The sequence below is a fragment of the Ipomoea nil genome, unplaced genomic scaffold (assembly GCF_001879475.1).
Source record: "Ipomoea nil cultivar Tokyo-kokei standard unplaced genomic scaffold, Asagao_1.1 scaffold2761, whole genome shotgun sequence".
Taxonomy (NCBI): domain Eukaryota; kingdom Viridiplantae; phylum Streptophyta; class Magnoliopsida; order Solanales; family Convolvulaceae; genus Ipomoea; species Ipomoea nil.
This window is the reverse complement of record NW_017619189.1, coordinates 270,515-298,440: the sequence shown is the minus strand read 5'-3', so window position 1 is coordinate 298,440 and position 27,926 is coordinate 270,515. Positions and strand designations below refer to the sequence as shown.

The 27,926-nt window shown below is 36.5% G+C and overlaps 1 protein-coding gene and 1 long non-coding RNA gene across 2 annotated transcripts; one reads left to right on the top strand and one right to left on the bottom strand.

Annotated features, from left to right (window-relative positions):
• Positions 1-259: 259 nt before the first annotated feature.
• On the bottom strand, positions 260-4,947 carry LOC109157114 (angelicin synthase-like). Its single transcript, XM_019304998.1, has 2 exons — positions 3,897-4,947; positions 260-1,058 (listed from the first exon to the last, which is right to left on the bottom strand). The coding sequence occupies exons 1-2, from the start codon at positions 4,812-4,814 to the stop codon at positions 432-434; spliced, it is 1,545 nt and encodes a 514-aa protein (XP_019160543.1). The 5' UTR covers positions 4,815-4,947; the 3' UTR covers positions 260-431.
• LOC109157118 lies at positions 1,315-27,223 on the top strand. Its single transcript, XR_002050178.1, has 3 exons — positions 1,315-1,474; positions 13,654-13,660; positions 27,160-27,223. It is a non-coding gene; the product is annotated as an uncharacterized LOC109157118 (long non-coding RNA).
• Positions 27,224-27,926: the final 703 nt, after the last annotated feature.

The following is a 27,926-nucleotide window of genomic DNA, read 5'->3' as shown; positions in this document are numbered from 1 at the left end:
CACTTGGAAGCCGGTTCCACATAAACGAGATATGAATTTGATTGGATGCAAATGGGTCTACTGAATCAAAAGAAGAGCAGATGGTAGAATTGAACGATACAAAATCAAACTTATTGCACGCCATAATACTATAATAGTAGTTGCACTTTTTATATTTTGTATGTATAAAGAATGCAATGGCTTAATTGTTGGTCCTAGATAAATTGAAGTCTAGAAGAAGATTGAATATATTTTAGAATGCTTTAAAAAAAATAGAAGAAAGAAGAAGAAATGGGTTAGTTCTTCAATTAATGACCAATCAACGCACTACAATGGGAAAGAACATAATTACACACTAATGTAGTAATGCCATTTAGTATGCATACATAGATGATGGAAATTGGCACACCATTATGCTATATTTAATTACATAAAGACATATTTCTATAAGATTATTGGTAAAGCTCGAATTTAGATAACCTCTGTGCTGGCACAACAATCAAGGGAACATTTTTTTTAGTGACTATCCCAAATTTATCAGATAGGTCAAGATTTTCCCCTTTAGGAAGATGCCAGTCAAAGGAGTGCAACAGTGAACTCAAAATATAAATAAGCATTTTCTCCGCCAAGGGAATGCCGGCACAAATTCTCCTTCCAGATCCAAATGGCAAAAACCTATGATCATTGCCTGTATAATCTAAACCAGAAGTTTGGTTAAGGAACCTTTCAGGCCTAAACTCCAAAGGATTGTCCCAAAGTTGAGGGTCTCTATGTATTGCATACATATTCAGAAGGACTCTAGTGCCCTTAGTAATTGTGTATCCGCCAACTTGTGTAGTATGAGTTGGGCACTTGGGGACTAGAAGTGGTAATGCAGGGTATAAACGGAATGTCTCCTTCACAACTGCATCCAAATAGCTGAGCTTTGGTAGATGGACCTCTTCAACAATATTATTTATTCCTACAATCTCATCTAATTCCTTTTGGACCTTTTTCATTATCTCTGGATTATCAAGTAATGTTGTCATAACCCACTCCACCATTGTGGCTGTGGTGTCCGTCCCCCCTATCACAATATCCTATATAAAAATAGTAAACTATAAGTTGAAAAAAGAAGTAACAAAGTAATAAGCAGCTAGTATTAATAATGACTTTTAATTATAAAGTAAAATGACTTTTAATTCTAGACTACGTAAAATGGTATTATATGCATTAATTTTTATATTACTTGAAGTAATTTGTTTGATTTACTTGTAGCACTTTTAGTAGATTCAAACATTGCAACCAATTGAAGCATAAACAATACTACATATACCAAAAAAATTGACTTAATATTCAATTTAGTCCTCGATTATAGTGATTTTTCTCGATTTAGTTTTAAATGTCTTTTTGTGCTTAATTGAGTACTCGACTTCGATGGTTTTACCTAATTGAGTTCCCTGTAACTATAACTTGATAATTTCCCCTCGATTAATGCACAATTTAGTTTTCGACTGTAGTTATTTTGCAGAAATTAGTCCTTGACTATAGTAGTTAATACCTAATTTAGTCATCAACTATATATGGTAATTTTTCTCGATTTAGTATTTTATTCTAACAGCTGATGACTCAATTAGGTAAAATCATCAAAGTCAATGACCGAATTAAGCACAAAATGACATTTATGACTAAATTGAAAAAAATCACTATAGTCGATAACTAAATTTGTATTAACTCAAAAAAAGTTATATAAAATTTTGTTATCATTTATATGAGTTTATTTGATTAATAAATTTTAACAATTCCTCATGTAGCGAATATGGAAGTTAAAGACACTATTTGATACAAAAAGTTTGGTGGTGCAAACAATAATTCCGGCCCTTTTATAGATGATGTGTTTGTGACAATAAATTATTAGTTTGTCAAAAATGAATATTTTCAACTATTAGAAAGTCATTGGAAATGTCAAGCACCTTGTGCTCAGATGGCATGTAATGACCTCTTTCATATGAGAGGTTATGAGATTGAGCCTCAGTAGAGTCAAAAAAAAAAAAAAAAAAAAAAAAAAAAAAAAAAAAGAGGTCATCGGAAATTGGGTCTCAGTTATGTGAGATCGTTGGATTCGTTATACTCATCACGTAAAAGTATTACATTTTCCATAATAAGAAAAAAAAGAGGTCATCGGAAATTGGGTCTCAGTTATGTGAGATCGTTGGATTCGTTATACTCATCACGTAAAAGTATTATATTTTAAATATAATACTTTTGAGGATAAATGTAAAAGTATTACATTTTTCCTTAAAAGTATTACATTTACCCTTATAAGTAACAAAATTTTTATTCCTAATTAGTATTACATTTGAGTATATATATGTATGACATTTGTGTGTATAAGTATTACATTTTCATCTTGACCCGACCCGTCGCACGATGAGACGGTCTCACACAAGTTTTTGCCTTGGAAATTAGCGTTCATAGTCATAAATTAAGGGTACATTCAATCAAGATTTTTATAAACTTTTAAAGATTTTTAACGACTTTAAAAGTTTGGTGGTATTCGATTTTGATTTGTAAAGACTCTTTAAAAGTCAACCGGTATTCAATTAAATCGAATACCACTCGATTTTTAAAGATTTTTTAAAAAGCTTGATTGAATATCGCCTAACTTTTGAAGACTTCCTAAAAGTTTGAATTGAATACCTTCAAACTTTTAAAGTTCATAAAAGTCTTTAAAAGTGTATGAAAGTTCAGACTGAATACACCCCCTTCCAATTTTTAAAAACTCATTAAAAGTATATCGGTACTAGATTCAGACTTTTATAGAGCTTTAAAAGTCTATTATATATATATATATATATATATACTTTTTTATTTTTATCTTTTTATTTTTACACATATTTATATATAAAAAAAATTATATTTGACATTTGTGTTGCGAACATTAACAAAATTTTGCAATTATATTGTTGGTCGCAACAATTTTTATTTTGAAATACTCAAGATTATTTTTTCAAAATAGGGAAAATGGCATTTTTTCCCCCTGAGTTATATACCTATAGCATTTTTTCCCCCTAAATTATTGAAGTGGCTGTTTTTCCCCCTGAAATGTTAAATGGACATATTTACCCTTAAACTAAATATTTAATTTATTTTTTTTTCTCCAACAAATTATGACCATAATTTGGTTCAAACCAAACAAACACTATAGCAACCAAACCGAAATATTTCAATTACAATTTAGAATCGAAATCCGATATTTAGAGTTTATTAAAATCGTGAACCAGAACGGACGGTTCATGTTCCGAACTGAAAAAATAAAATACATATATTGTTGAATTTATACTATTTTAAAATAAAAATAAAATTTTAAAATAAAGACGGTTCAAAATCGCGAATCGGATCCAGAACCGCCGGTTCACGGTTCAAGATTCAATTTTTTTGATACATAATTTTAATAAATTGACATTTAAATATTGGATTCTAGATCTGAATTATAACCGAAAATAATTAATTCGATTGCTATAGTATCCGGTTCAATTCAAACCGAACCGTGGTCATCCCTACATATACGCAATAATTTGTTGGAGAAGTAAAATAAATAAAATATTTACTTTAAGGGTATAAATGTCAATTGAATATATCAAGGGGAAAAAAGCACCACTTTTAGAATAACTGAGGGGGCTAATGCGCTTACCTAAATAATTGAGGGGGAAAAAGTGCTATAAGCATATAACTCAGGGGTAAAAAGTGCCATTTTCCCTTCAAAATATATATTAAGCCTAGTTGACCTCTTAATCTCATAGTTAATAATATAAAGAAGAATACAACTTTTTCAAAAAAAAAAATAAAAAACAAAATTTTTAAAAAAATTAAAAATTTGTTTTCACGTAAGAAAAAATAGTAACTGAAAGTAAGCGAGTTTTCAACGGATGACATACCAGCAACAATGCCTTGATTGCTTGGAAATCCAATGATCTCCCAGCGTCATCACGTTCCTTCAGCTCTAAAAGGATCTGCAGAAAATCCTTCTTTTCGTCACCCTTAGCCACACTCCCAGATTTCTCAGAAACTATCCTTACACCTTCCTTAATAATGGGTTCCAAAATAGTGTCCACAGCATTTCTCATAACCTCCATCTTTGCCTTTATCCCCTGCAAATCAAATCTAGCAAGCCAGGGGAAGAAATCAGAGATATTAGGCTCGCCCAGCGTGTACACATACTTCCCCATTAACTCCCTAAACACTCCTCCAATCTCTTCATTCTTTGCTTCATCAGATCCCAACGTACTTCCCCAAATCATTCTCGTCACAACATTTAGTTCAGTCGAAGAAGCCAATTCCCCAATGTCGACAGGCTCACCTATCTTCGATTCCACACTTTTAATGGCCTTCCTAACCTCTTCTCTCCGGTGCTCGTAGCACGCCCGAAGGTTGGCGCTGCTGAGCATCTCCCGTACAAACACCTTGCGGATGTCGCGCCAGTAGGTGCCGCTGGGGGCGAAGGCGATATCGCGGCCGCCATATGTGCCGACTATCGCTGCTATGGGCGGGTCGCGGTTAGAGAAAACAGCGTCGTGATCGCGAACCACCTGTTTTGCAATGGAGGGTGAGTTGACTACCACAACAAGGCGCCTCCCAAGTTGGAGCTTGAAGATGGGGCCGTACTTTTGGGCGAGTTCTGTGAAGTGGTGGTGTAAATTGGGGCGGAGAAAAGGCAAGTATCCCACCACGGGTAAGCCGAGAGGCCCCGGTGGCAATGTCGGGGCTTTCGTGCTTATAGACTTTTTTGCATAAACCCACAGTACTGCTGAAAGGAGGAGCAGTACTGAGAACGTGAATAGAGCTAAGGTTTCCATCTATCTCTGTGCTCGAAATTAAAGTTTCTGTGTGGTGTTGGAACGTTTGTTTATCCTTGCAAGAGTCTTAAATAGATAGATGCTTTCTCTTTGGAAAGACTAAAGATGGGATACATAAAGAGACAGCAGATGGCCGATTGAGTGAATGGTTATCAGATGGGATAGAGATCTCTTTGTTCATACTCAAGATTTTTTTTTTTTTTTTTTTTTTTTTCTGCATTAAGCTTTCTTTCATTTCTTTGTATGGCCATAGATTTTTGGTTCATAGATTTTATTTTATTTTTTCAATTTTAGATAAATTAAATATAATATATCTGGTTTTCAATATATATATAAAAGAAAGCTCATACGTGGTCATGTAATTAGGTGTGGCTGTGTGGTCGTTTCTGGATCGTTGAATCAGGGTCATCTAACGGCAGTGGCTAATTACTGAGGTTTTGAGGTTTTAAGTGCGTTTTGGTAAGTAGGGGTTGTTATGGTAGTTACAATGACCATTAATAGCAACCGGGTTCCAGAAATACACCAATTGTGTTGATAACATGCACAAATAGTGTAATAAAACACATCACAATGAAACACACCAATGGTGTATTCCCGAACACTGTATGGTGTATTTATTCATATCACATGACGCGTTTTTTGTGATGCGCACATAATTTGTGTATGTTTTTTTGCTGTGCATTTCATAACATGGATGGTGTATATTTGTATAACAATTGCTGCGCCCGCACTGACCACGAGAAGGTGTTGCCGCACCTGAACTTGGCACCAATGGGAATCTACAAATACACCAGAGTAAGGCTAATAATGCACCAATTACACAAATAAAACACACAACAATGTGATTTTCTCTATTCCTGTGCCTTATGACGAGTTTACCCTTGCAGTTCGCGGGTACGAGAACGTGCGTGAAAATACTAGAAGAATCTTAATTAATGTGATTCATTGGATCTGTCTAATCTAATCGTTTGTTATTGACCATATGACCACACCTAACAACATGATTGCACTTGATCTCCCATATATATATATGTGTGTGTGTGTGTGTATATATATATATATATATATATATATATATATATATATATATATATATATATATATATATATATATATATATATATAGAAGAGCGCTCATATGCGGCGGGGTCTTACCGTGCGGCGGTGCGGTCAAATTTCAGAATACACCAACAGTGTCAACAATATGCACCAACAGTGTAATAAAAATACACCACAATGAAATGCAATAAAACATCACAAAATACACAACAGACTCAAAAAAATACACCATATAACTCACCACCCCCAATGGTGTATTTTCGAACAATGTATGGTGTTTTTACTTACACCTCATGGTGTGTGTTTGGTGATGCAGGACTCTGTTTACTCTGTTTTGTGTGGTGTATTTTCCTAACGTTGATGGTGCATATTTGTTGAACTATTGGTGTTGCCGCACCGTAAGAAATAGCCGCACCGTAAGACACTGCCGCACCTGGACCCGCCTATATATATTGGTATCAGAGCCTCCAGACTTAAGTTATTGGTCTGACGATCTCGCTACTCCGTGCCCCTTGATCTCAATCCTTCAGCGGTTAGTATTATTATTTCTGATTTTGTTAATCTGTTCGATCTCACGGGTTATTAAGTGTTACAGAATGGAGCACACTAAAGCTCTTCCCCAGCTAGTCGGTGACAACTATGCATATTGGAAGGTGCGCACACGCACTCATCTCAAAGCACAAGGTGAAGTAGTATGGTGTATAATTGTAACAGGCTGGGAACATCCAACCAAAGCCAGTAGCAGTGAGGATGAAGCTCGAGTGACGAAACCTGAAAATGAATGGACCCAAGCTGAGAAAACGAGTGCTGGACACAACGATAAGGCACTAGATATTATTTATGGGCTAATTCATGAAAGTCAATTTCCTATTGTTGCAGGCCATGATTCAGCTAAAGGTGCATGGGAAGCACTAGAGGCTACCTATGAAGGCACATCATCGGTAAAACAATCGAAATTGCAACTGGTACAGTCAGACTTCGAGGAGCTCCGGATGAACGAAGATGAAACCATCATGACCTTCCAAACTCGTGTGGAAGAGCTAGCAAATCGAGCTATGGTCCTCGGAGAACCGTTCTCTCAAGAAAAGTTGGTGAAAAAAATTCTACGATCACTGCCACCTCGGTTCCGGATGAAAGTTACAGCAATCCAGGAACATGACAACTGGGAGAAAAAGACTGTAACACAACTAATGGGGAATCTAAGAACTTATGAGATGGAAATCTTAACAGATCACACAAAAAAAACAAAAAACAGTAGCATTTACCGCTGAAGAAAATAATTGTGCACCTGACTTAGATGAAATAGGTGATGATCCAGTTGTATTTCTTACTAAACAGTTCTCTAAACTTTTGAAACTGGTGTCAAAAGGTTCACGAAACAAGAATATGCAAAAGGGGGGCGTCATCATCTAAAACGAGTTCTAAATCCGGTTCATCAACCTTCAAGTCTTCTGGTTCACGTCCAGGGCAATCCAAAGAGAAATCCACCAGTAAAGGGATCAGATGCTATGAATGTGAGGGCTTCGGACATGTACAAGCAGAGTGTCCCACCTATCTTCGACGCAAGAAATCAATGTCAACAGTTACTTGGAGTGATGATGACTCGGACGGTGAAACAAGAGGATCTGATTCAGACGAAATTTCTGGTAATTTTGTTGCCTTTACTGCACATATGGCTGCTGGACCATGTCATGAAGATGTTGCTGACTCAGAAGGAGGCGAGTATAATTCTGCAAAAGATTTAGAGTCAAGTGAATCATCTTTTGAAATTGAGTTTAATAAATTGTATCCCAAATGGGCAGCACTAAGGAAAGAAAATCGTAGATTAACTAGTGAAATAGGGATTGTAACAAATGCAAAGAAAGTGTATCAAACTCAAATAGCTGACAGGGATCTACTTCTCAAAGAGGCATTGGCCCGAGAAGAAAGACTGAAACAAGAGGTACAGACTCTGAAGCAGGAGCTGAACACCTACAAACGCCAAATCCAAATGATGGATACCACGTCTACTCTTGACGAGATCCTTGAGTCTGGAAGAAAGACATCTACAAAATTTGGTCTAGGATTCACAGGAAACAGCTCAAAGGATAAAACAGTGTTTGTCAAAGCGTCAGGTTCTGGGCGAGGAGATATTCCAGAATCTAGCACAACGACACATCGCGTTGGTACAGTAAGATCACTCAAGCCGTACTATAAATCCTATAACCCAGTATGTCACTATTGCAGGTTACGGGGTCACACCAGACCAGAATGCTACTACTTCTACAAGGATCAAAGAATCGAGAAGTTCAAACACAAGAACATTCAACCCTTTACAAGACAAATCTGGGTGAAAAAAGACAGATTATATCTCATTCGTATCTTTCCACTCTAAAAGTACAGGCCGAGAAGAAAAATGGTACTTCGATAGCGGGTGTTCACGTCACATGACGGGAAATGCTAAATTTCTGAGTAACGTTAACACAAGCAAAGCTGAAGTTACCTTTGGCGACGGTATAAAAGGACAAGTCACTGGTATAGGCACGCTAAACGTAGTTGGTCTGCCAAAACTAGAGAAAGTTCTACTAGTCAAAGGACTTCATGCAAATCTTATAAGTATAAGTCAACTATGTGACCAAAACTGGAACGTGAGCTTCAACAAAAATAGTTGCAGTGTCCTAGACAAAGCAAATCAATGTGTTATGGAAGGTACAAGGTCAACTGATAATTGCTATATTCTCACTATCAATGTTTTGTGTTGCAGGATTAATGTAGATGAAACTGAGCTTTGGCACCAAAAGCTAGGATACCTAAGTTACAGACTTCTAGACAAACTTGTGAAGATTGAAGGTGTTCGTGGATTACCCAAGCTGAAAGTCAAACCAACCATATGTGGTGCATGTCAAGCAGGAAAGCAAACCAAATCCTCTCATCCAGCGCAACACACCATAAACACAAGTCACTGCTTGGAACTGATCCACATGGATCTCATCGGTCCAGCTCAAACAGAAAGTGTTGGAGGTAAGAAATACATACTAGTTTGCGTAGATGATTATTCTCGTTTTTCTTGGGTTACCTTTCTCAGGGACAAATCTGAAACCCTCGAAGCCTTCAAAACTTTGGCATTAAAACTCCAAAAAGAAAGAAATGAGCCCATCATTCGAATCCGAAGTGATCACGGACGAGAATTCAACAACAATCTGTTCGATACCTTCTGCAACCAAACAGGAATCACACATGAATACTCAGCTCCGAAAACACCTCAACAAAACGGAGTTGTAGAACGGAAGAACCGCACAATTCAAGAAATGGGACGAGTTCTGCTCAATGCCAAAGGACTACCTCAAAAATTTTGGGCAGAAGCTGTGAACACTGCATGTCACATCATCAATCGGGTCTATCTACGCCCAGGCACGAATCAGACTCCGTATACATTATGGAAAGGTAAGAAACCAAACATTAAATATTTTCACGTTTTCGGATCATGTTGTTTTATCTTGAAGGATCGAAACCCTGTCGCAAAGTTTGAAACAAAAAGCGATGAAGGCATCTTCCTCGGCTATTCAACGAACAGCAGGGCATATCCTGTATACAACAAAGTTACCAAAACCATTATGGAGTCCACAAATGTTGTAATCGATGATCAACCGAGTGATATTATCACAACGTCTCAGCCTGGACCAGTGACAGAACCTGACACAAGTTGTCCTGAACCTAATCTAGAGTCTCCTATGCCATCTCCCATGTCAACTCAACCAGAGCAAGAAACTGAGTCTGAGTCTGAATCTGACACTGATCATGGTAACGTTGATATCCCTACTCGCATCCAGAAAGCTCATCCAATACAAAATGTAATTGGAGATCCCAGTTCCGGCGTAAAAACCAGAGGTAAACCGAAACGTGATTACCTTCAATTAGCGGGATATTCTTGTTATACTTCACAGATCGAACCGAAGAATGTCAAAGAAGCTCTAACAGACGAACACTGGATCAAGGCCATGCAAGAAGAACTGGGGCAGTTCGAACGAAATAAGGTATGGTCTCTAATTCCCAAACCTGACAATGTCAATGTTGTAGGTACCAAATGGATCTTTCGCAACAAAACCGATGCAGCTGGCAACATCGCTAGAAATAAAGCGCGACTTGTAGCCCAAGGCTACTCCCAAATTGAAGGAGTCGACTACGACGAAACTTTTGCCCCTGTTGCAAGGCTAGAATCAATACGACTACTCCTATCAATTGCCTGTACCCTAAAATTCAAGTTGTTTCAGATGGACGTTAAAACAGCCTTCTTAAATGGATATCTCTCAGAAGACATATACGTTGCTCAGCCAAAAGGGTTTGAAGATCCACATCATCCAGACTATGTCTACAAATTACAAAAAGCTCTCTATGGCTTAAAACAGGCCCCAAGAGCCTGGTATGAAAGACTTACTCAATATCTTCTTCAGAACAACTACAAAAGAGGAGGATCAGACAAAACGTTATTTATAAAACGATCAGGTAAACACATAACAATTGCTCAGGTGTATGTAGATGATATCGTTTTTGGATCCACACAACCAGGAGAGACAGACCAGCTAGTCAAGGTAATGCAACAAGAGTTTGAAATGAGCATGATAGGCGAACTAACCTATTTTCTTGGACTACAAGTAAGTCAAACTAAAGAAGGGATCTTTATTTCGCAAGAAAAATATGCGAAAAATCTTCTATCCAAATTTGGGCTTGAATCTGCAAAAGATGTCCGCACTCCTATCTCTACATCTTCAAAATTGTTCAAAGATGAAAAAGGAACATCTATAGACTCTACTATGTACAGAAGTATGATAGGCAGCCTACTATACTTAACAGCCAGTCGACTAGATATTATGGTAAGTGTTGGTATGTGTGCACGCTATCAAGCCGATCCAAAAGAGTCACACCTAAAGGCGGTAAAGCGTATTATAAAATACGTTAAAGGTACGATAAATTATGGTATTTGGTACTCGAACGATACTAATCTGAATCTTGCAGGATACAGTGATGCTGACTGGGCAGGAAATGCTGACGACAGAAAAAGTACATCAGGCGGATGTTTTTTTATCGGAAAAAATCTAGTCGCCTGGCTAAGTAAAAAGCAGAACTCGATTTCACTCAGCACAGCCGAAGCTGAGTATATAGCGGCGGGTAGTTGTTGTACACAATTACTCTGGATGCGTCAGATGTTAACTAACTATGGTATCGAACAACAAAGTATGACATTGTTCTGTGACAACACCAGCGCAATCAACATCTCAAAAAATCCAGTCCAACACTCCAGGACGAAACACATAGACATTCGACACCACTTTATTCGTGAACTAGTCGAAGAGAAAGAAATTATCTTGGAATATACTCCAACAGATAAAAATCTTGCAGATCTATTCACCAAGCCGTTAGACAAATCAAGATTTGAACTGCTTAGAGCAGCCCTTGGTGTTTGCAATCCTACAGCTTAATCATCAACAACGGTACAACAGATAATCTTTAATTATTTTTTTTAACGTAGTTGTTGTTTAATTTTTTGTTTGCAGGAAAATTCTAAAACTCTCCAACTTAGTTTTAATTCTTCTCGCCCATATACCTTATTTTCTTAACCGGCTCGGCTACCATATTTATCTATATATTAATTCCACCATTACATAATATATTGAAATATTAATTTCAAACAACTTCCACCACTCTCTCCTAGTATGACTCTACTACTACCCCTACAAACTAGTCACATCACTCTTCCCATCCCTGTGCCCACCTCACATGATTCTGTTCCCATTATCTCTGTGCCCGTGGGCAAATCTTCCCGAAAAGGGAAAGAAAAAATTACTATTTCAGGTACAACCGAGAAAAGAAAAATTGGAGCATTGGAGAATGTTGTCTACTTGTCTGATTCCAAGCAATCAAAAAGAGGGTCCACATTGCCACCCAGAATAACAAGGTCCAGATCAGTTTCAAGCCCAGTACCAAGTCCGGCCCCTGCACCAGTAGCTGCTACTGCCCGCTCTGGTTCAAAGATGAAACAACCTAAGAAGAAATATCATCCTATTTTACTGTCTCCTGATTTGATGTCTGACTGGAATGTTCATGCCACTAGGGATTTTATTCTGGAGAAATCAATCAATGTGGAGGAATTGACAAAAAATGCAACATTGTGCCTATTTTGCGAGATCAATTCCTGCTTGCCTCACTTGTTCATATTGGTCCATATTCCAGATGGCTCACTGCTGAGTTCTACACAAATTTAACATTGGATACGTTTTCGGAGGGGTCACCGTGATTTCAACAAGTTTTTATTCGGGATAAATGGTATCCCTTAAGTCCGGCAGCGATTAATTCCTATTTGGGTACTCCAAATCATCAAGCTGCTCCTGACCCGAGTCCAAATCTCCTAGCCGCTGCTCTAACTCACAACAAGTTCGTCACTTGGCCAAACACCGGACTTGAAAGTTTAAAACTCACCACGGTCTACTCTGTTCTGTTACGGCTAGCCTCAACAAATTGGATGCCGGCTGTTCGTCATCATCTTGTGTCTGACCAGCTTGCTGCCCTTCTCTACAAGATCAGGAACCGGCTCCCACTCAATCTTGGAGAAATCATCTTTGGCCATCTTGCTCAATTTGTGCGACATAGGGAACCTAAGGTACACTTTCTAGTCTCATTTTTGGACTTCTACAGGAACACGGGTTCAAGCCCTACACGGATGAGGAGGTGATTACTAATGCCTCAGTCTATAAATATGATGATCGGTTGACAAATAAGGATCACTATGATGATAGAGCTATGCTTTTGATCACTCCCGGCGCACCAACTGCCACGCCCTCTGTGTCTGCCCCTGCATCATCAGCTGACACTGCCTCTGCACCGAATCCCCGTCCTACGACAGCTATAAATATCAAGGAACCTCCGACGCTCATGGATCGCAGTCAAATTGTTCTCACTCTTCAAGCGTCAATTGCTCAAGTCCGCACCTCGGTTGCTTCTCAACAAATAACCATTGATGGCTTAGAACAGTTGTTGAGTGCTCAGTTGGAGGAAATAGCCAGAATGGAGGCTATCTATACTCGGATTCGATCTAACCCTGGCGCTGACACTGGTTCTATTTCTGAGAGTGATGAATCTGAGTCGGGCACCCCGTCTGCAAGTTAATCCAATCCACTAAAATGATGTTCACCGGTTTGTTTGTCATTTATTTGGAAAAAACAAAGGGGGAGTATTGGAGAAAGGGGGAGTATTTTGGAATGTTTTGGAATGTTTGGATATTTGGTAAGTTTTATGGTTTTTGGTATATTTTGGTATGGATGTTAATCCCTGGTTCGGATGGTATATTAATAATTTGGTACTATATATATTTTTGGTATGACTATGAATTAATTAAGTATGAAAGTATGAATGTATTGGTATATTTGGTATGTTGACTGCATGGTATGAATTGGTTTTATTTGGAATGCATATGAAGAAAGGAAAGCTCCAAGTTAGGGGGAGTAATTCAAATTTCAGTACGGAAAGCGTGACATATATGGTATGTTTGATACAACACTATTTCGTGCATGATTCATTTATTAATTGGATGAAGCATGTGAGTCAACATCAACCAAGGTCCAAAATAAAATTCCGCACACAAATAAGCCTTGGTCAGGTCCTAAAAGATTTAAAATTGCATATTTAATTTTCTTTATATGTTCAGTACGTATGCTATGGGATATTAATAAAATATTTGAAATATTTGTTTTTTTTCCCAAAGTATAATGATACTATTGTTTTACCAAATAAATTGCCAAAGGGGGAGATTGTAAGTGTACAAAATAGTACACATTAGATTGGCTAATTTATTAGTTTATTTTATTAATATGTAATGTTAATTAGCATGAATTGTAATTAGTATTTTGGACCAAGCTAAAATGTGTGGTGGAGATTTATTGTTAATGAATTGGACAAAGAAACAAGTCTGAAGATCTCAAATTAAAGAATGAATGGTTGAGAAGAATTCAAGCCACATATGAAGCTACAATCAAGGCTTGGTGGAATGAGAGTTACGCACAGTATATAAGGAAGGGAAACGAAAGAGGAAGCTGCCAATTATGAAATTCTGATCTCATCTCTAAGCTTCCTACATTACTGCTTTAATATTGATTATATTAATTGTGATTTAAACCTGTACTACAAATCAGTACCTGTGACAGCTGAAGTGCTACACAAAAGATGGTTATGGCATGCACGGTTCAGTCCTGAGTATGTGTTTTAGAAGAGTTGTAGTGGTAAAGGCTGTGAGCCGTGTAGTTACCTCTTGTAATACTCTGTGGTGAACATCTAGTGGATTGGGAAGACGTGGGTTGCCCCGCAGACGTAGGAGAAGGAGCTCCGAACTGCGTAACAATTCTACTGTGTCTTTACTTTATTTACGCTTTCAATTTCGTTATTTATACGTTGATTAAATTGGTTTAATTAAACAGCGAAATTGTCTCGCAACATAAAATCAAGTAGAATCCTTAGTGTTAAATTGATTTCAAGATACACGGGCTTTTTCATATATATATATATATATATATATATATATATATATATTGCACTCACATGCGAATGCTTCGCCCAGGCGCGAAATAGGAATTGATTCTTTCCGTCCACGTGTCCAGATCTAATGGATGAGAAACACTGATTTAAAAAAAAAAAAGTGCGGTGGCATTTTCGTAAATAATTGAACATCGAAATGCAATTAAAATGTATTACAAGTGCATGTAAAATGTATTATAGGTGCAAGTAAAAATTTACACTGAGCATCAATACTAAGTGCACCTATAGTTATAAGTAGTTGCACCTATAGTTCTAAGTAGTTGCACAAATAGTTATAAGTAGTTGCACCTAGGTGCATGAATGTTTGCGGGTGGTTTTCAGGGGTATTACTACCCTCTGAACTCAGATCAATGAATGTTAACAAGACAAAATTACATGCACTAATAGGTGAAAGTAGGTGCACCTATAGTTATAAGTAGTTGCACCTATAGTTATAAATAGTTGAACCTATAGTTATAACTTATAAGCAGTGCACCTAGGTGTATGAATGTTTGCGGGAAGTGAATGTTAACAAGGCAAAATTACATGCACTTATAGGTGAAAGTAGGTGCACTTGTAAGTGATTTTACTTGCACTTCGATGTTCAATTATTTACGAAAATGCCACCGCATTTTTTCTTAATCTATTAGATCTAGACATGTGTTGCGCGCGAATCCGTTTGCATATTCCCTCCTGAGCACTTATTCGCACCTGAGTGCATCCCTATATATATATATATATATATATATATATATATATATATATATATATATATATAGGGTCCGGATCCGGTGAGGACCTATGCTTAGGTGAGGACGTGAGGACTAATCCAGAGCATCCGCTGGACGTGATCTAAAGGCTATAATTAACAGCCCAACTAAATAACGCTACTAGTTATTTTAATAGAACATGGGCATTATTGTAAACTCACTACAATGCCAACCACATCCAAAATAACTGCCGCATCTAATTATACAAATTAGAAACCCCAGGCCGGCCAGATACACGAATCACCCACACGGCAAAGCACAAGAAACCATGAATCAGACTATCCAATTCCGGCGACGGGCAGGCATAGGGCGCACTATGGGAATTGGTATGTTTTCTTCCATGATTAAGGGTGATTCTAAAGAATACAGTATCGTAATCGTTAATTCACTTGTAAATGAAGCAGTATTCCCCCGAAGAAGGGGTTAGAATACAGTGAAACTATAGCGATATTATTATGCAACGCATCCAATCATAGATTGCATCAGGGAACACTGCTTACGGTGATCATGGCGGCTACTATTACAGAGGAATTCTAGCATGGCTGATATGCAACACAAGCATACATACAAAGCATCAGGGAATAATGCTTATGCGGTGGGTGATCATGCATCAGGGATTCAAACGAAATAAGGTTCATTATCCAAGGTATTGAGAGCCACGCGGCATGGACTTTGCAACGTAGATACTAATACGGTGCAACGCAAGAGTTCTAGGAATGCAACATACCAGTGGGAAATGAGCACCAAGACCTGAAAAATGGGGAACAAACCACAAAACATCACGAAAGGCGTTTCAACACCACCTTCTAACCAAAATACATCATCCCCCTGTGTTGTTCCAGTACCATTAAATGTGTACAACTCGAATCTGAACTTAATTGTGACTGCAGGTGAGGACGCACACAACGAGGAAGGTAGCCCGAGTACACAACCCACCCATGTTCAACAATTTATTGCACCAATGCGACACGAATTCATACACTTCAGCCTCAATGAACACACAAGAACACTGAAGCTAGAGGGATCAAAGCCAGAGCGTATTTGCCGCAAATGTAATCAGTTAGGATGGCATGAAAGTCGTAATTGCCCAAATGTAAAATGAGTACAAATCTATGTAATGGTGAAGACCACTTCGATTTATTCGTTTCATGAACATCGTAATGTTTTATTTTCCCAAATGGTTGTGTCATAGATGATTCTAAAACTAAAAGGTGATGCAAAACATTATTCACCTCCAGACACCAAAAGCACAATATAATAATTACCACCCACCACGTAACAAATGCACGCCCTAGGAATAATATTGGTAACCTTTTCCCAAAACAAGTTAAACACCTGAAATACCATGTTGTGCAACAAAGAAAAACATCAAGTGCTCTGAGAAATAAATTGCAGCCCAACATCGAGTGCATCTCAACGACCCAGATCAACCGTTAGATTAGGTCTAAAGGCTAGGATTACCCTACTAAAAAAAAGGCGAAATTCTACCATTAAATCACCATGGCAATTACTATAAAAACCGAAACAAGAGCACTGAATGGTTATCTCCAAGGAAGACACGGAAACTTCACATACATCGTCCATCGACTAAACAACGCAACTACCCCCTGACATCAATTCTGTGATCTTGCACCGTGTGAGTACTGCCATGGAGATGCAAACAGGTACGTATTATCCCGTATTTATGCGCGGTATAACTAAACACAATATCGTGAATTAAATTGCCTACCTGAGAAAATCAGACATCATGACGGAATACTGAACGCATGTTCAAACCAACCCAGATCGGTAATCAGAGACAGAAACTGTCTCTATAGTTTATGGCTAACTGTGCACCAGTAATCTGGGTCATAGGGAGAAGGGCAGCAGACCAAAAATTTAAACCCTAGTTGAAAACATACAACAACCCAGGGATCATCACGCTAGGGATTACGCACGATAAGTTGAAATTATTCAAGTAGACTACCCTAATATAGACGCTAATTCATGCAGGTGAGGCAGAAGGCAATGGGATCAGTGCCCCAGCATGCGAATCGGAGATTTACCCACAAACAACACAGTACTACACCCCGGAATGCGAGAGCACACTCAAGCCCTTTGAAGGGCAAACTTTTGCCACCGTAGCGGATGGAATTGATTTCTACAAGCAATATGCTGGCGTGGTGGGATTTGATGTAAGACAAACCACAATGAAGAGAAATAGAGAGGGTAAAATTAGACTAAAATATTTGGTATGCAACCGTGAAGGGTATAAGAATGATGACAACCCACCCACAGACCGACACGAGGAAGGAGACAACAACCCACCAACACAAAAGAAGCGCAGGCTAACAAATAGGGTAGGGTGCAAGGCAAGAATGGTGATGATAAGAAAATCGACAGGGAAAATTACAGTCTCCATCTTTGACGAGCAACATAACCATAGATTATGTTCAGAGATTTCAAAACAATTCCTAAAAGTCAACCGTAATCTAGACATAGGACACCAAATGTTCCTAGTTAACTGCATGAAGGCCAATATTGGACCCATAAAGTCGCATCGGCTGTGCAAAGAGATGGCTGGGAGCTTCGCAGACGTGGGAGCAACTAGTGTTGATTTTCACAATTTCATACGAGACTGGCAAGCACACATCAATGAACCTGATGCACAACTGCTAATAGACAAATTCATCAAGAAGAAACAGGCATGCCCAGGATTTTATTTTGATTACGATATTGACGAACAGCAACACCTAAACCGTGTATTCTGGGCAGACCCAACGGCACGACGGAGTTACACCTACTTTGGGGATGTAGTCTCATTCGACGCTACATACAGTACAAACGGGTGAGTGCATACATGTTACTAATAATGTCCAAATTTAATCCTCGTATCATGCATTACACAATACTCAGGTGTGCCCAAAGATGCAACACCGACACCTGACTAACATACATACATTTCTACACAGGTACAAATTAGTGTTCGTCCCATTCACAAGAGTAGATAACCACAAACGATGCATTACATTTGCAGCAGGGTTGCTAACAAAGGAAGATATACAATCATACGAGTGGCTGTTAGTAAATTCTAAAAAGGCAATGGGGAACGCACCAAACTACATCATAACAGACCAAGACCCAGCTATAAAGGCCGCAGTGGGGAACGTATTTCCAGCAACACGATACCATTTTTGCATGTGGCATATAATGACAAAAGTGGGAGAGAAGGTAGGGCCTGTATTGGCAAAGGATTTGGACTTCCGTAGCAAATTGAACACCATTGTTTGGAATGAAGGGATAAGCCCAAATGAATTTGAAGTGAAGTGGCAGGGACTGATGGAGGAGTATGGATTAGTGGAGTCAAAATGGTTCTGCCAAATGTTTGAGTTACGGTCGTTATGGATCCCAGCTTATTTTCAAGATCTCGTTATGAGTGGATTAGTGCGAACCACGTCCCGTTCGGAAGGAGAGAACAGTATGTTTGGAAGATTCTTCAGCCAACACTCAATTTTAGTAGAGTTCATAATGCATTACGAGAGTGCAATCGATGCACAACGACACGAAGAAGCTAAGTTAAACGCTGCATGCGAAGGACACTACTCCAAGTTCAAGGCGACTCTGCTGATAGAGTGCCATGCTGCTGCACAATACACTGTAACTATATTCCATGAGGTACAAACTGAGATTGAACAAAGCTGCTTCTCATGCAGTGTGGTGTCAATACAGAAAAATGGACAAACAAACCGCTACGAGATAAAAGGAGATGAGCCGACCATATACTATGTTTATCACGATCCGGAAACAGGTACTACCACATGTACATGTGGGATGTTCACCCGCATCGGGTTGCTGTGCCATCATATCTTTCTCATTTACAAAACCTGTGGAATAGAACGCATCCCACCGCAGTACATCAAGGCACGGTGGACAAGAAAAGCTTGCATTCGTCCAATATTACACATGGATGATATAACCGACGACCAAAATGCAACAAATGACAAAGCAAAAACACTCAGAACTCAATTGTGGTCAGAAATACACTCATGCATGGGCCTAGTCGGTATGGACGACGACCATATAGAGAAACTCACACAAATTCTCCGAGAGCACAAGCAAGCATTGATGTCAGAACGCGGACAAACCAAGCGAAGCAAGAGCAACAAAGAAGTCATAGAGGAACTATGCGGGGCAGTACCAGCAACAAACGTGACCATTCGGCCTCCTAAAGTGGCAAAAAACAAGGGCAGCGGGAAAAGGATAAAAGGCAAAAGGGAGATAGCAATCATAGAGACATCAAAGAGAGAACGTCGTTGCCATAAATGTGACCAATACGGACACCACGATAGCCGCAACTGCACAAATGTGTAAGGACAAAAAATGGTGCGAATAATTGCTTTTAGAATGGATAATTACATTAGTTAGATAATTAATTTGAAAACCACGCAATGGTTGCATTAGCAGTAGTTCGTATTTGCTTTTTCAATGCATGATTACATTTGTTTGCTAATTAATTTGGAAACCATGCAATGGTTGCATTACCAACAGTTCTTATTTTCTTTTGGAATAGATGATTACATTTGTTGGCTAAATAATTCGAAAACCATTTACATCTGTTTCATAATTAATGGGTTCGAGTAGCAGTAGTTCGGCCAATTCACAATACAACACCTTATCGTTAGTCACATTTAAAAAAAAAAAAGGAAAAAATGATTGCTTAAAATCAGATTTAAATGCTCCAACGTTAATCCCATAAAAAAGTATCAACCACCATAAAAAAACGCAAAACACTAAAATTGAGTGGAATAAAATAACCCAACTTAGTCAGTATTTAGGGGAGGAACCAGATGTTATACTTAGTTTGGGTTCTGCATTTGAGTAAATAGAACTAGAGGGGAGTTCTTAAATTAAATTAATTAGTAGACAAATGAACCAAGATACCAAGATAAGGGTGAATATGAATAAGTAGGAGCTGAATTAATTAATGTGCAAGCAGTTACCAAGATATGTACATTCAAAACCTAATTAATCCAATTAGTAATAGTACCAACTCTGGTCCTGCAAGAGCATACAAAAAAAAATGGTACTAATGCTACGTTAGCTCAAAAAATAAACGGCACTAGACCACCCAACAACCATGACCTACATACACTGCCATAGAACTACCTAAAATTCTACCCAAGTGCAAAAAATAAAACAAAAAACTAACCAATGAATGCAAACTAACTTGCATGAGTACATATCTTGCAATCATACGCCAACGCAGACTGAATAACAAAATGCTTGTGCGTGTTGATGTTGGACACCAAGATATCATGCATGAACCTTTTACGCAAATCAGTAAGCATGTCCCTGTCACCTTTTACTAAACCGCATGCCCAGTTCGAAACACCCTGCCCCAAATAAGATTCCATGTGGCGCATAGTATAAATGGCACTGTCCTCCAAGATGGTTGCATCCCTCCAAGACATGTGCATCCGCTTGGGTTTAAGGCGTCGCACGCAATCCGCCCGACGAGGAAGATTAAGACCCACAAAAAACGCAGCAAGGAACGCTTGCTGCAACACCCACAAAATATACTAAAGTTAGAAATATACCACAACTAAACAGACCACACACCACCCTAGCACAAATCCTAAACAACCCGTGCGCGCACAATACAGTAAACAGAGATGCACAACTATATCCCCATTCACGCATAACAAAACCAACCACGACGCACAACACCCCTCATGAAAGGTCAAAGCAAATAAGGAAGAAGCGCAAACACGCTTGAAAAATCAGAAACAAAATTACAGGAACACTAAACCCTTACCAAGTCAGCAGGAGCAGCCCCATATTTGGCCTTGTTACCGGTGTGGGCAGGACAATTGTCTATAATATCCATCTTCATATTCTTCAAGTCCACACTCATAACGTAATAGTGTCCACGATCACGCACCGGGAAAAAGAACTACACCACCAAATTACACTCAACAACGTGGCAAACACCCCATACCAATCAACATTAAAATGGAAACATAACCAAACAATACCATGTCAATCGTTTCCCAAGACGTGTGAGGAGCTATATCATAGTCTTCATGCAGGCGATCACCAAACCAACCACATCTTTCATCCTTGCTACCAGATATCTCAACCACTGTCCCAACCTATGTAAAAAACGAACAAATAAACATGCGCACTGAATAGCACCAACAACCATGGAAACTAAGCAGAGAAAAATGACTACCGTGGTCCACGTGGATGAGAAAAAAACGTATAGGCTCCTCTGGTTTCCTTCCTTTGACTTGTTCATTCAAAACACAAGACCAAGCATCAACAATAGCATCCCGAACCCCACACCCCGCCTGCAGCGAAGCAACATCTTGCCACGAAGCACTACGCTCCTTGTATGACCACAAAATCAAACTTATTGCATGCCATAATACTATAATAGTGCTGCACTTTTTATTGCATGCCATAATACTATAATAGTAGCTGCACTTTTTATATTTTGTATGTATGAAGAATGCAATGGCTTAATTGTTGGTCCTAGATAAATTGAAGTCTAGAAGAAGATTGAATATGTTTTAGAATGCTTTTAAAAAGAAATAGAAGAAAGAAGAAGAAATGGGTTAGTTCTTCAATTAATGACCAATCAACGCACTACAATGTGAAAGAACACAATTACACACTAATTAATGTAGTAATGCCATTTAGTATGCATACATAGATGATGGAAATTGGCACCCCATTATGCTATATTCTTTCTATATATTAAAGCCATATAGCCATGGCCAATCAAATGACTGCATTTTCCGGCCCATGTAAAATTACTACGTAATTTCAATTATTAGGTGATTTTTCTTTTGTCTTTTTTTTTTTTTTTTTTGGTTTAGATCATTTAATTGATCTTTTGGGATTTGTATTGCTTTATAGGACTTTTCGTATTCCAATGTATTGATGGTGAATTGAATTGCTGATACTGCCGCTTTGCACTACCAACTAATAAATTAATTAATAAAATGATATATAAATGCACTTGGTCTCTTCAGTTTTCAAGAGGCATGCGTACTAAATCGTCATGATTGTATTTTTTTTAAGGGTGAAATCCTCCATATTGCAGCCTATATAATGACCACTCGGATGAGAACATTTGCATGCATAACAGCCTTGCAGAGCAGAAACCTTTCCAAAATGCATTCTTGATACATACTTGCAAGCCAAACTCGCATCTACGCAATAGAAAACCTATAAGAATTAGTTTAGTGAGAAAATGTGAAATACAGAAATTTCAAAGATGAACATCTAGCAAAAACGGAGGACATCTAACTAGAGCAATGAGTGCCTATTCATGATGAGGTAAACATACCTTATTTATGATCTTTTTAATTGTAAGCTGTATTATTTGTGAAAAGTTTCTATAAAATGTTTTTATTTTATTTTATTCTATTAGGGTACATACATTTTACGAAGATAGATACAGTGAATGGAATGGAGTGATTTTGGAATTGAACTCAAGTAGGATCAAAATAGTTTGAAGTAATTCTTTTAATGTAAAGGAAACAGGTAATTCAATAGGTTGGAAAGAAATGCATTTACATGAAAATTTATATATTAAACAAACATTTTATTTTATAAATCAGTTTATTGTTTACTGAAATAAAAAAAAAATTAGGTTATTGGTTTAAAAAAATGAGATTAATCTACTTTTTATACTTACAATTTTATTGAAAAGGAAAAAACTTAAATATTTATGATTTATTACAATTTGATTGTTCATTCTAATACACAGTTTTGAGAGAAATAGTTATTAGATCACTTACTGAATTTTTGTTTTTAAAAATTTAAATCAGTTGTTAAATTAAAAGACGGTGCATGCCCAATACTTGCGCAGAGATGAACAAATTTAAACAAATAATCATGAAACTGATATAAAGTAATTAGAAAAATGATATATATATATATATATATATATATATATATATATATATATATATATATATATATATACACGCACAAAATATTGATTTTACTCATTTAAAAAATAGATTTTGATACAAAATATGTTATATTTAAAGTTTAATCTGTTGAATATATTATATTTAACTGCATTAGAAAGATAATAGTGGTACTGGGTATTAATTGTATAGTATTAGCATGTATTTAGTTTTATGTTTTTTTTTTTTTTGTTTGTTTAAGTATTCTTCGTGTTTGTTATAACAATTGGGTTAATGATTTCTTTACTTTTTATACTCTAAACAAATTAAATCATTTATGATCTACATTAATTTATTTAATTTCAAGTCATTTTTGAGAATTTAAAAATAATAAACAAAATCGTAACATATATTTTATTTTGTATTTTTGTATTTAATCTTTTTTAATTAATACTATACTATTACAGTATTACTTTAACCAACCATTTGATTGATTTCTGCATTATTTGTATGAAAAGTTATATTGCATACGTTATATTATTTTTGAACTTCATATCCATAATTATGTATAGTTTTAGAACTGGTCCCAATATTTTACTTCTTACACATTATGCATTTTTGGGCTCAAAAAATGAAAATATCCAAGGAAAGTCAATTTATTTGCATGAGCATATGGATATCGGTAATCACATCAATTCTCAAAATGATGACATACCAATTCAAGGTGTACAATTCAACACTCCGACAAGCAATGAATTTCCAAATGGTCTCAACATTGTTAACATGTGGGGACTCTACTGTTTGTTTGAACACTACACAAAATGTAGTTTACAAATAAATTTTCAATAATTTGTAATACTTTTGAATTTTCAATGTCATAACCTATTTTTAATATTATTCTGTATTTATGTAATACTAATTTTACATCTTACAATGCATTCGGTTTTCAAAAAATATTTATACTTCAATTATAATAAGAGTTAAGAATTATTAATAAATTCTTAATATAAATACAATATTTCTAATTTTTAGTCCGTCCATTGCACGGGTGAAATACTAGTTAATTAAATAAAGACATATTTCTATAATAGCCCGTTTGGTTCACAGAATCAATTTGGAGGGAATAAGAATGTTATTCCATAGGGAATAGAATAGAAATTTTATTTTGTTGTTTGGTTCGATGAAGGAATAAACTTTGGGAATTGTATTCAAACGTTTGGTTGGTTAAGGAATAGAAATAAAATATATGTTTAAAAGACATAAGTGCCCTTTGTACAAAATGTATATTATTATTATTATTATTATTATTATTATTACTATTATTACTATTATTACTCATTGCCGAATCAGATCATTAGTATCTAGTATCACCACTAGCATACACAAAATCATTTCATATTCATCCCTCAAAACATCATCATAAAATCATAATTTCAATCACCATTAAACCAATTAAACCTTACCAAAGAAAGTTATTTTTAACGATCCAATGAAAGTTATAATTGATAGCAAGGAATCTTCTGATCCATTGTAGTCTTCGATCAGAATCAAAACTGAGAAAAAAAAAACTACTTTATTAGGATGATCAGTGAGTTTAAACGAAACAAGGTCCATTTCATCATGAATCAAACCATCAACCTCTTTTAATGCACGTCAAGCTTCTGAAACACATATATTCAAATACATATTAGAATAAACAATATAAAGCAACAATACACCCCCTAGTTTTCATCAAGTTAAACAACCTACATGCATCATCTACTCTCTTGGCCTGACACAATCCCAAAAGAATAACAGTATATATGATTTTATTTGACAATATCCCTCTCTCACTCATTTCATCAAACAGCTTAAGTGAATCCAATAAATAATTACCATTACTAATTCTGCAGGCTTAACACAACCTCATTAGCACAGTTTAATTTGCAATCTAAACACAAAATCTATTCGTTCAGTGCAGTAGCTATGATTCGGTGATATAATATCTCCTTAAGCAGATATCATTAACAATCTACTAAGCAAACTTTAATTAAGTTATGAAAAGCATTGAACCAGAAATTGGTACTGCCCACGTGGAAATCAAAGCTGCCGAAGTTCTGATCGTCGAAATCCACCGCCGAACCGGAATTGGTCCGGAGTAATTAATTCATTATACACAAATAATTAATTAATTTATAAAAAAGGTTTTAGAACAATACCTTGATATAGCTTGATGAAGAATTTCAATTTGATGATTAAAAATTTCAATTTGATGCAGTGGTGGAAGTGATGCCTTGATAGAGTGACGAGAGAAGATGAGTGACGCAGAAGATGTGATGAACAGAGTGACGAGAGAAGGTGGGATGAAAGTCGACGAGAGAAGATGCTATGAGCAGGAGAAAGATTATCGTAATAAAAAAAAGGTAAAAATGAAAAAAAAAAAAAAACATATTCTTGAGTGTTCAGTAATAACTAATACCGGGGGGCCCCAAGTAATAACTATTTCCCCTAGAGAAGGAATAGGACATTCCCAGGAACATTGTTCCTGGAAATACAAATGGTTACCAAACAGCGGAATAGGCCTATTACTGGGAATGCTATGCCATTCCAGGCCCCTATTCCGCGAACCAAACACGCCATAAGATTATTGGTAAAGCTCAAATTTAGATAACCTCTGTGCTGGCACAACAATCAAGGGAACATTATATTTTTCTTAGTGACTATCCCAAATTTATCAGATAGGTCAAGATTTTCACCTTTAGGAAGATGCCAGTCAAAGGAGTGCAACAGTGAACTCAAAATATAAATAAGCATTTTCTCCGCCAAGGGAATGCCGGCACAAATTCTCCTTCCAGATCCAAATGGCAAAAACCTATGATCATTACCTGTATAATCTAAACCAGAAGTTTGGTGAAGGAACCTTTCAGGCCTAAACTCCAAAGGATTGTCCCAAAGTTGAGGGTCTCTATGTATTGCATACATATTCAGAAGGACTCTAGTGCCCTTAGGAATTGTGTATCCGCCAACTTGTGTAGTATGAGTTGGGCACCTAGGGACTAGAAGTGGTAATGCAGGGTATAAACGGAATGTCTCCTTCACAACTGCATCCGAATAGCTGAGCTTTGGTAGATGGACCTCTTCAACAATATTGTTTATTCCTACAATCTCATCTAATTCCTTTTGGACCTTTTTCATTATCTCTGGATTATCAAGTAATGTTGTCATAACCCACTCCACCATTGTGGATGTGGTGTCCGTCCCCCTATCACAATATCCTATATAAAAATAGTAAACTATAAGTTGAAAAAAAAAAGTAACAAAGTAATTAGCAGCTAGCATTGGTTCAAAAAAAAAAAAAAAACAGCTAGCATTAATAATGACTTTTAATTATAAAGTAAAATGACTTTTAATTCTAGACTACGTAAAATGGTATTATATGAATTAAATTTTATATTACTTGAAGTAATTTGTTTGATTTACTTGTAGCACTTTTAGTAGATTCAAACATTGCAACCAATTGAAGCATAAACAATACTACATATACCAAAAAAATTGACTTAATATTCAATTTAGTCACTGATTATAGTGATTTTTCTCGATTTAGTCTTAAATGTCTTTTTGTGCTTAATTGAGTACTCGACTTCGATGATTTTACCTAATTGAGTTCCCAGTAACTATAACTTGAAAATTTCTCCTCGATTAATGCACAATTTAATTTTTGACTGTAGTTATTTTGCAGAAATTAGTCCTTGACTATAGTAGTTAATACCTAGTTTAGTCATCAACTATATATGGTAATTTTTCTCGATTTAGTACTTTATTCTAACAGCTGATGACTCAATTAGGTAAAATCATCAAAGTCAATGACTGATTAAGCAGAAAATGACGTTTATGACTAAATTGAGAAAAACCACTATAGTCGATAACTAAATTTGTATTAACTCAAAAAAATTTATATAAATTAAAATTTTGTATCATTTATATGAGTTTATTTGATTAATAAATTTTGACAATTCCTCATGTAGTGAATATGGAAGTTAAAGACACTATTTGATACAAAAGTTTGATGGTGCAAACAATAATTCCCTTTTATAGATGATGTGTTTGTGACAATAAATTATTAGTGTGTCGAAAATGAATATTTTCAACTATTAGAAAGTCATTGGAAATGTCAAGCATCTTGTGCTTAGATGACATGTAGTGACCTTTCTCATATGGGAGGTCACGAGATTGAGCCTCAGTGGAGGCGGAATAGATACTATAGTGTAATGGAGTTAGTAGAAAAGTGATTGGATATTGGGTCAAGTGAGATTGTCTCATGAATCCTATGCTCAAATGTTATACTAATCATGAATGAATTTTTTGTTCCTTATAATTGAAAATGTAATACTTTTTCATTTTTTAGTAAAAGTATTATATTTTCCATCAAAACTATTACATTTTCCATAATAAGTAATGTTGGCAAGTGCTCCTTACTTATAAGAGAAAATATAATACTTTTGAGGATAAATGTAATACTTTTAAATCGAAATGTAAAAGTATTACATTTTTCCTTAAAAGTATTACATTTATCCTTATAAGTAACAAAAATTTTATTCCTAATTAGTATTACATTTGAGTATATATATGTATGACATTTGTGTATCACAATCATTCATGTTTATCAAATATATACGTGAATTGGTGAAATTCTCTCTCCCTGGTATCTAGGGTTTTTCATCTCTCTCCCTGGTTTCAAGGGTTTTCATTTTTTTCACCGCTTCCGGCAGCTTTTTTCACGTTTTTTCCCCGTTTTTGATCGTTTGCGTAAGGTGTGCTGCTTCGTTGTCGCTCTCTGGTCTGTTTACGGCTGTGAGTTATGG

Coding starts and splice junctions, on each gene's coding strand:
- LOC109157114 (XM_019304998.1), bottom strand. CDS start 4,814: ATGGAAACCTTAGCTCTATTCACGTTCTCAGTACTGCTCCTCCTTTCA. Junction 1,059..3,896: donor CAATCAAGGCATTGTTGCTG/GTATGTCATCCG, acceptor ATTTTTATATAG/GATATTGTGATAGGGGGGAC.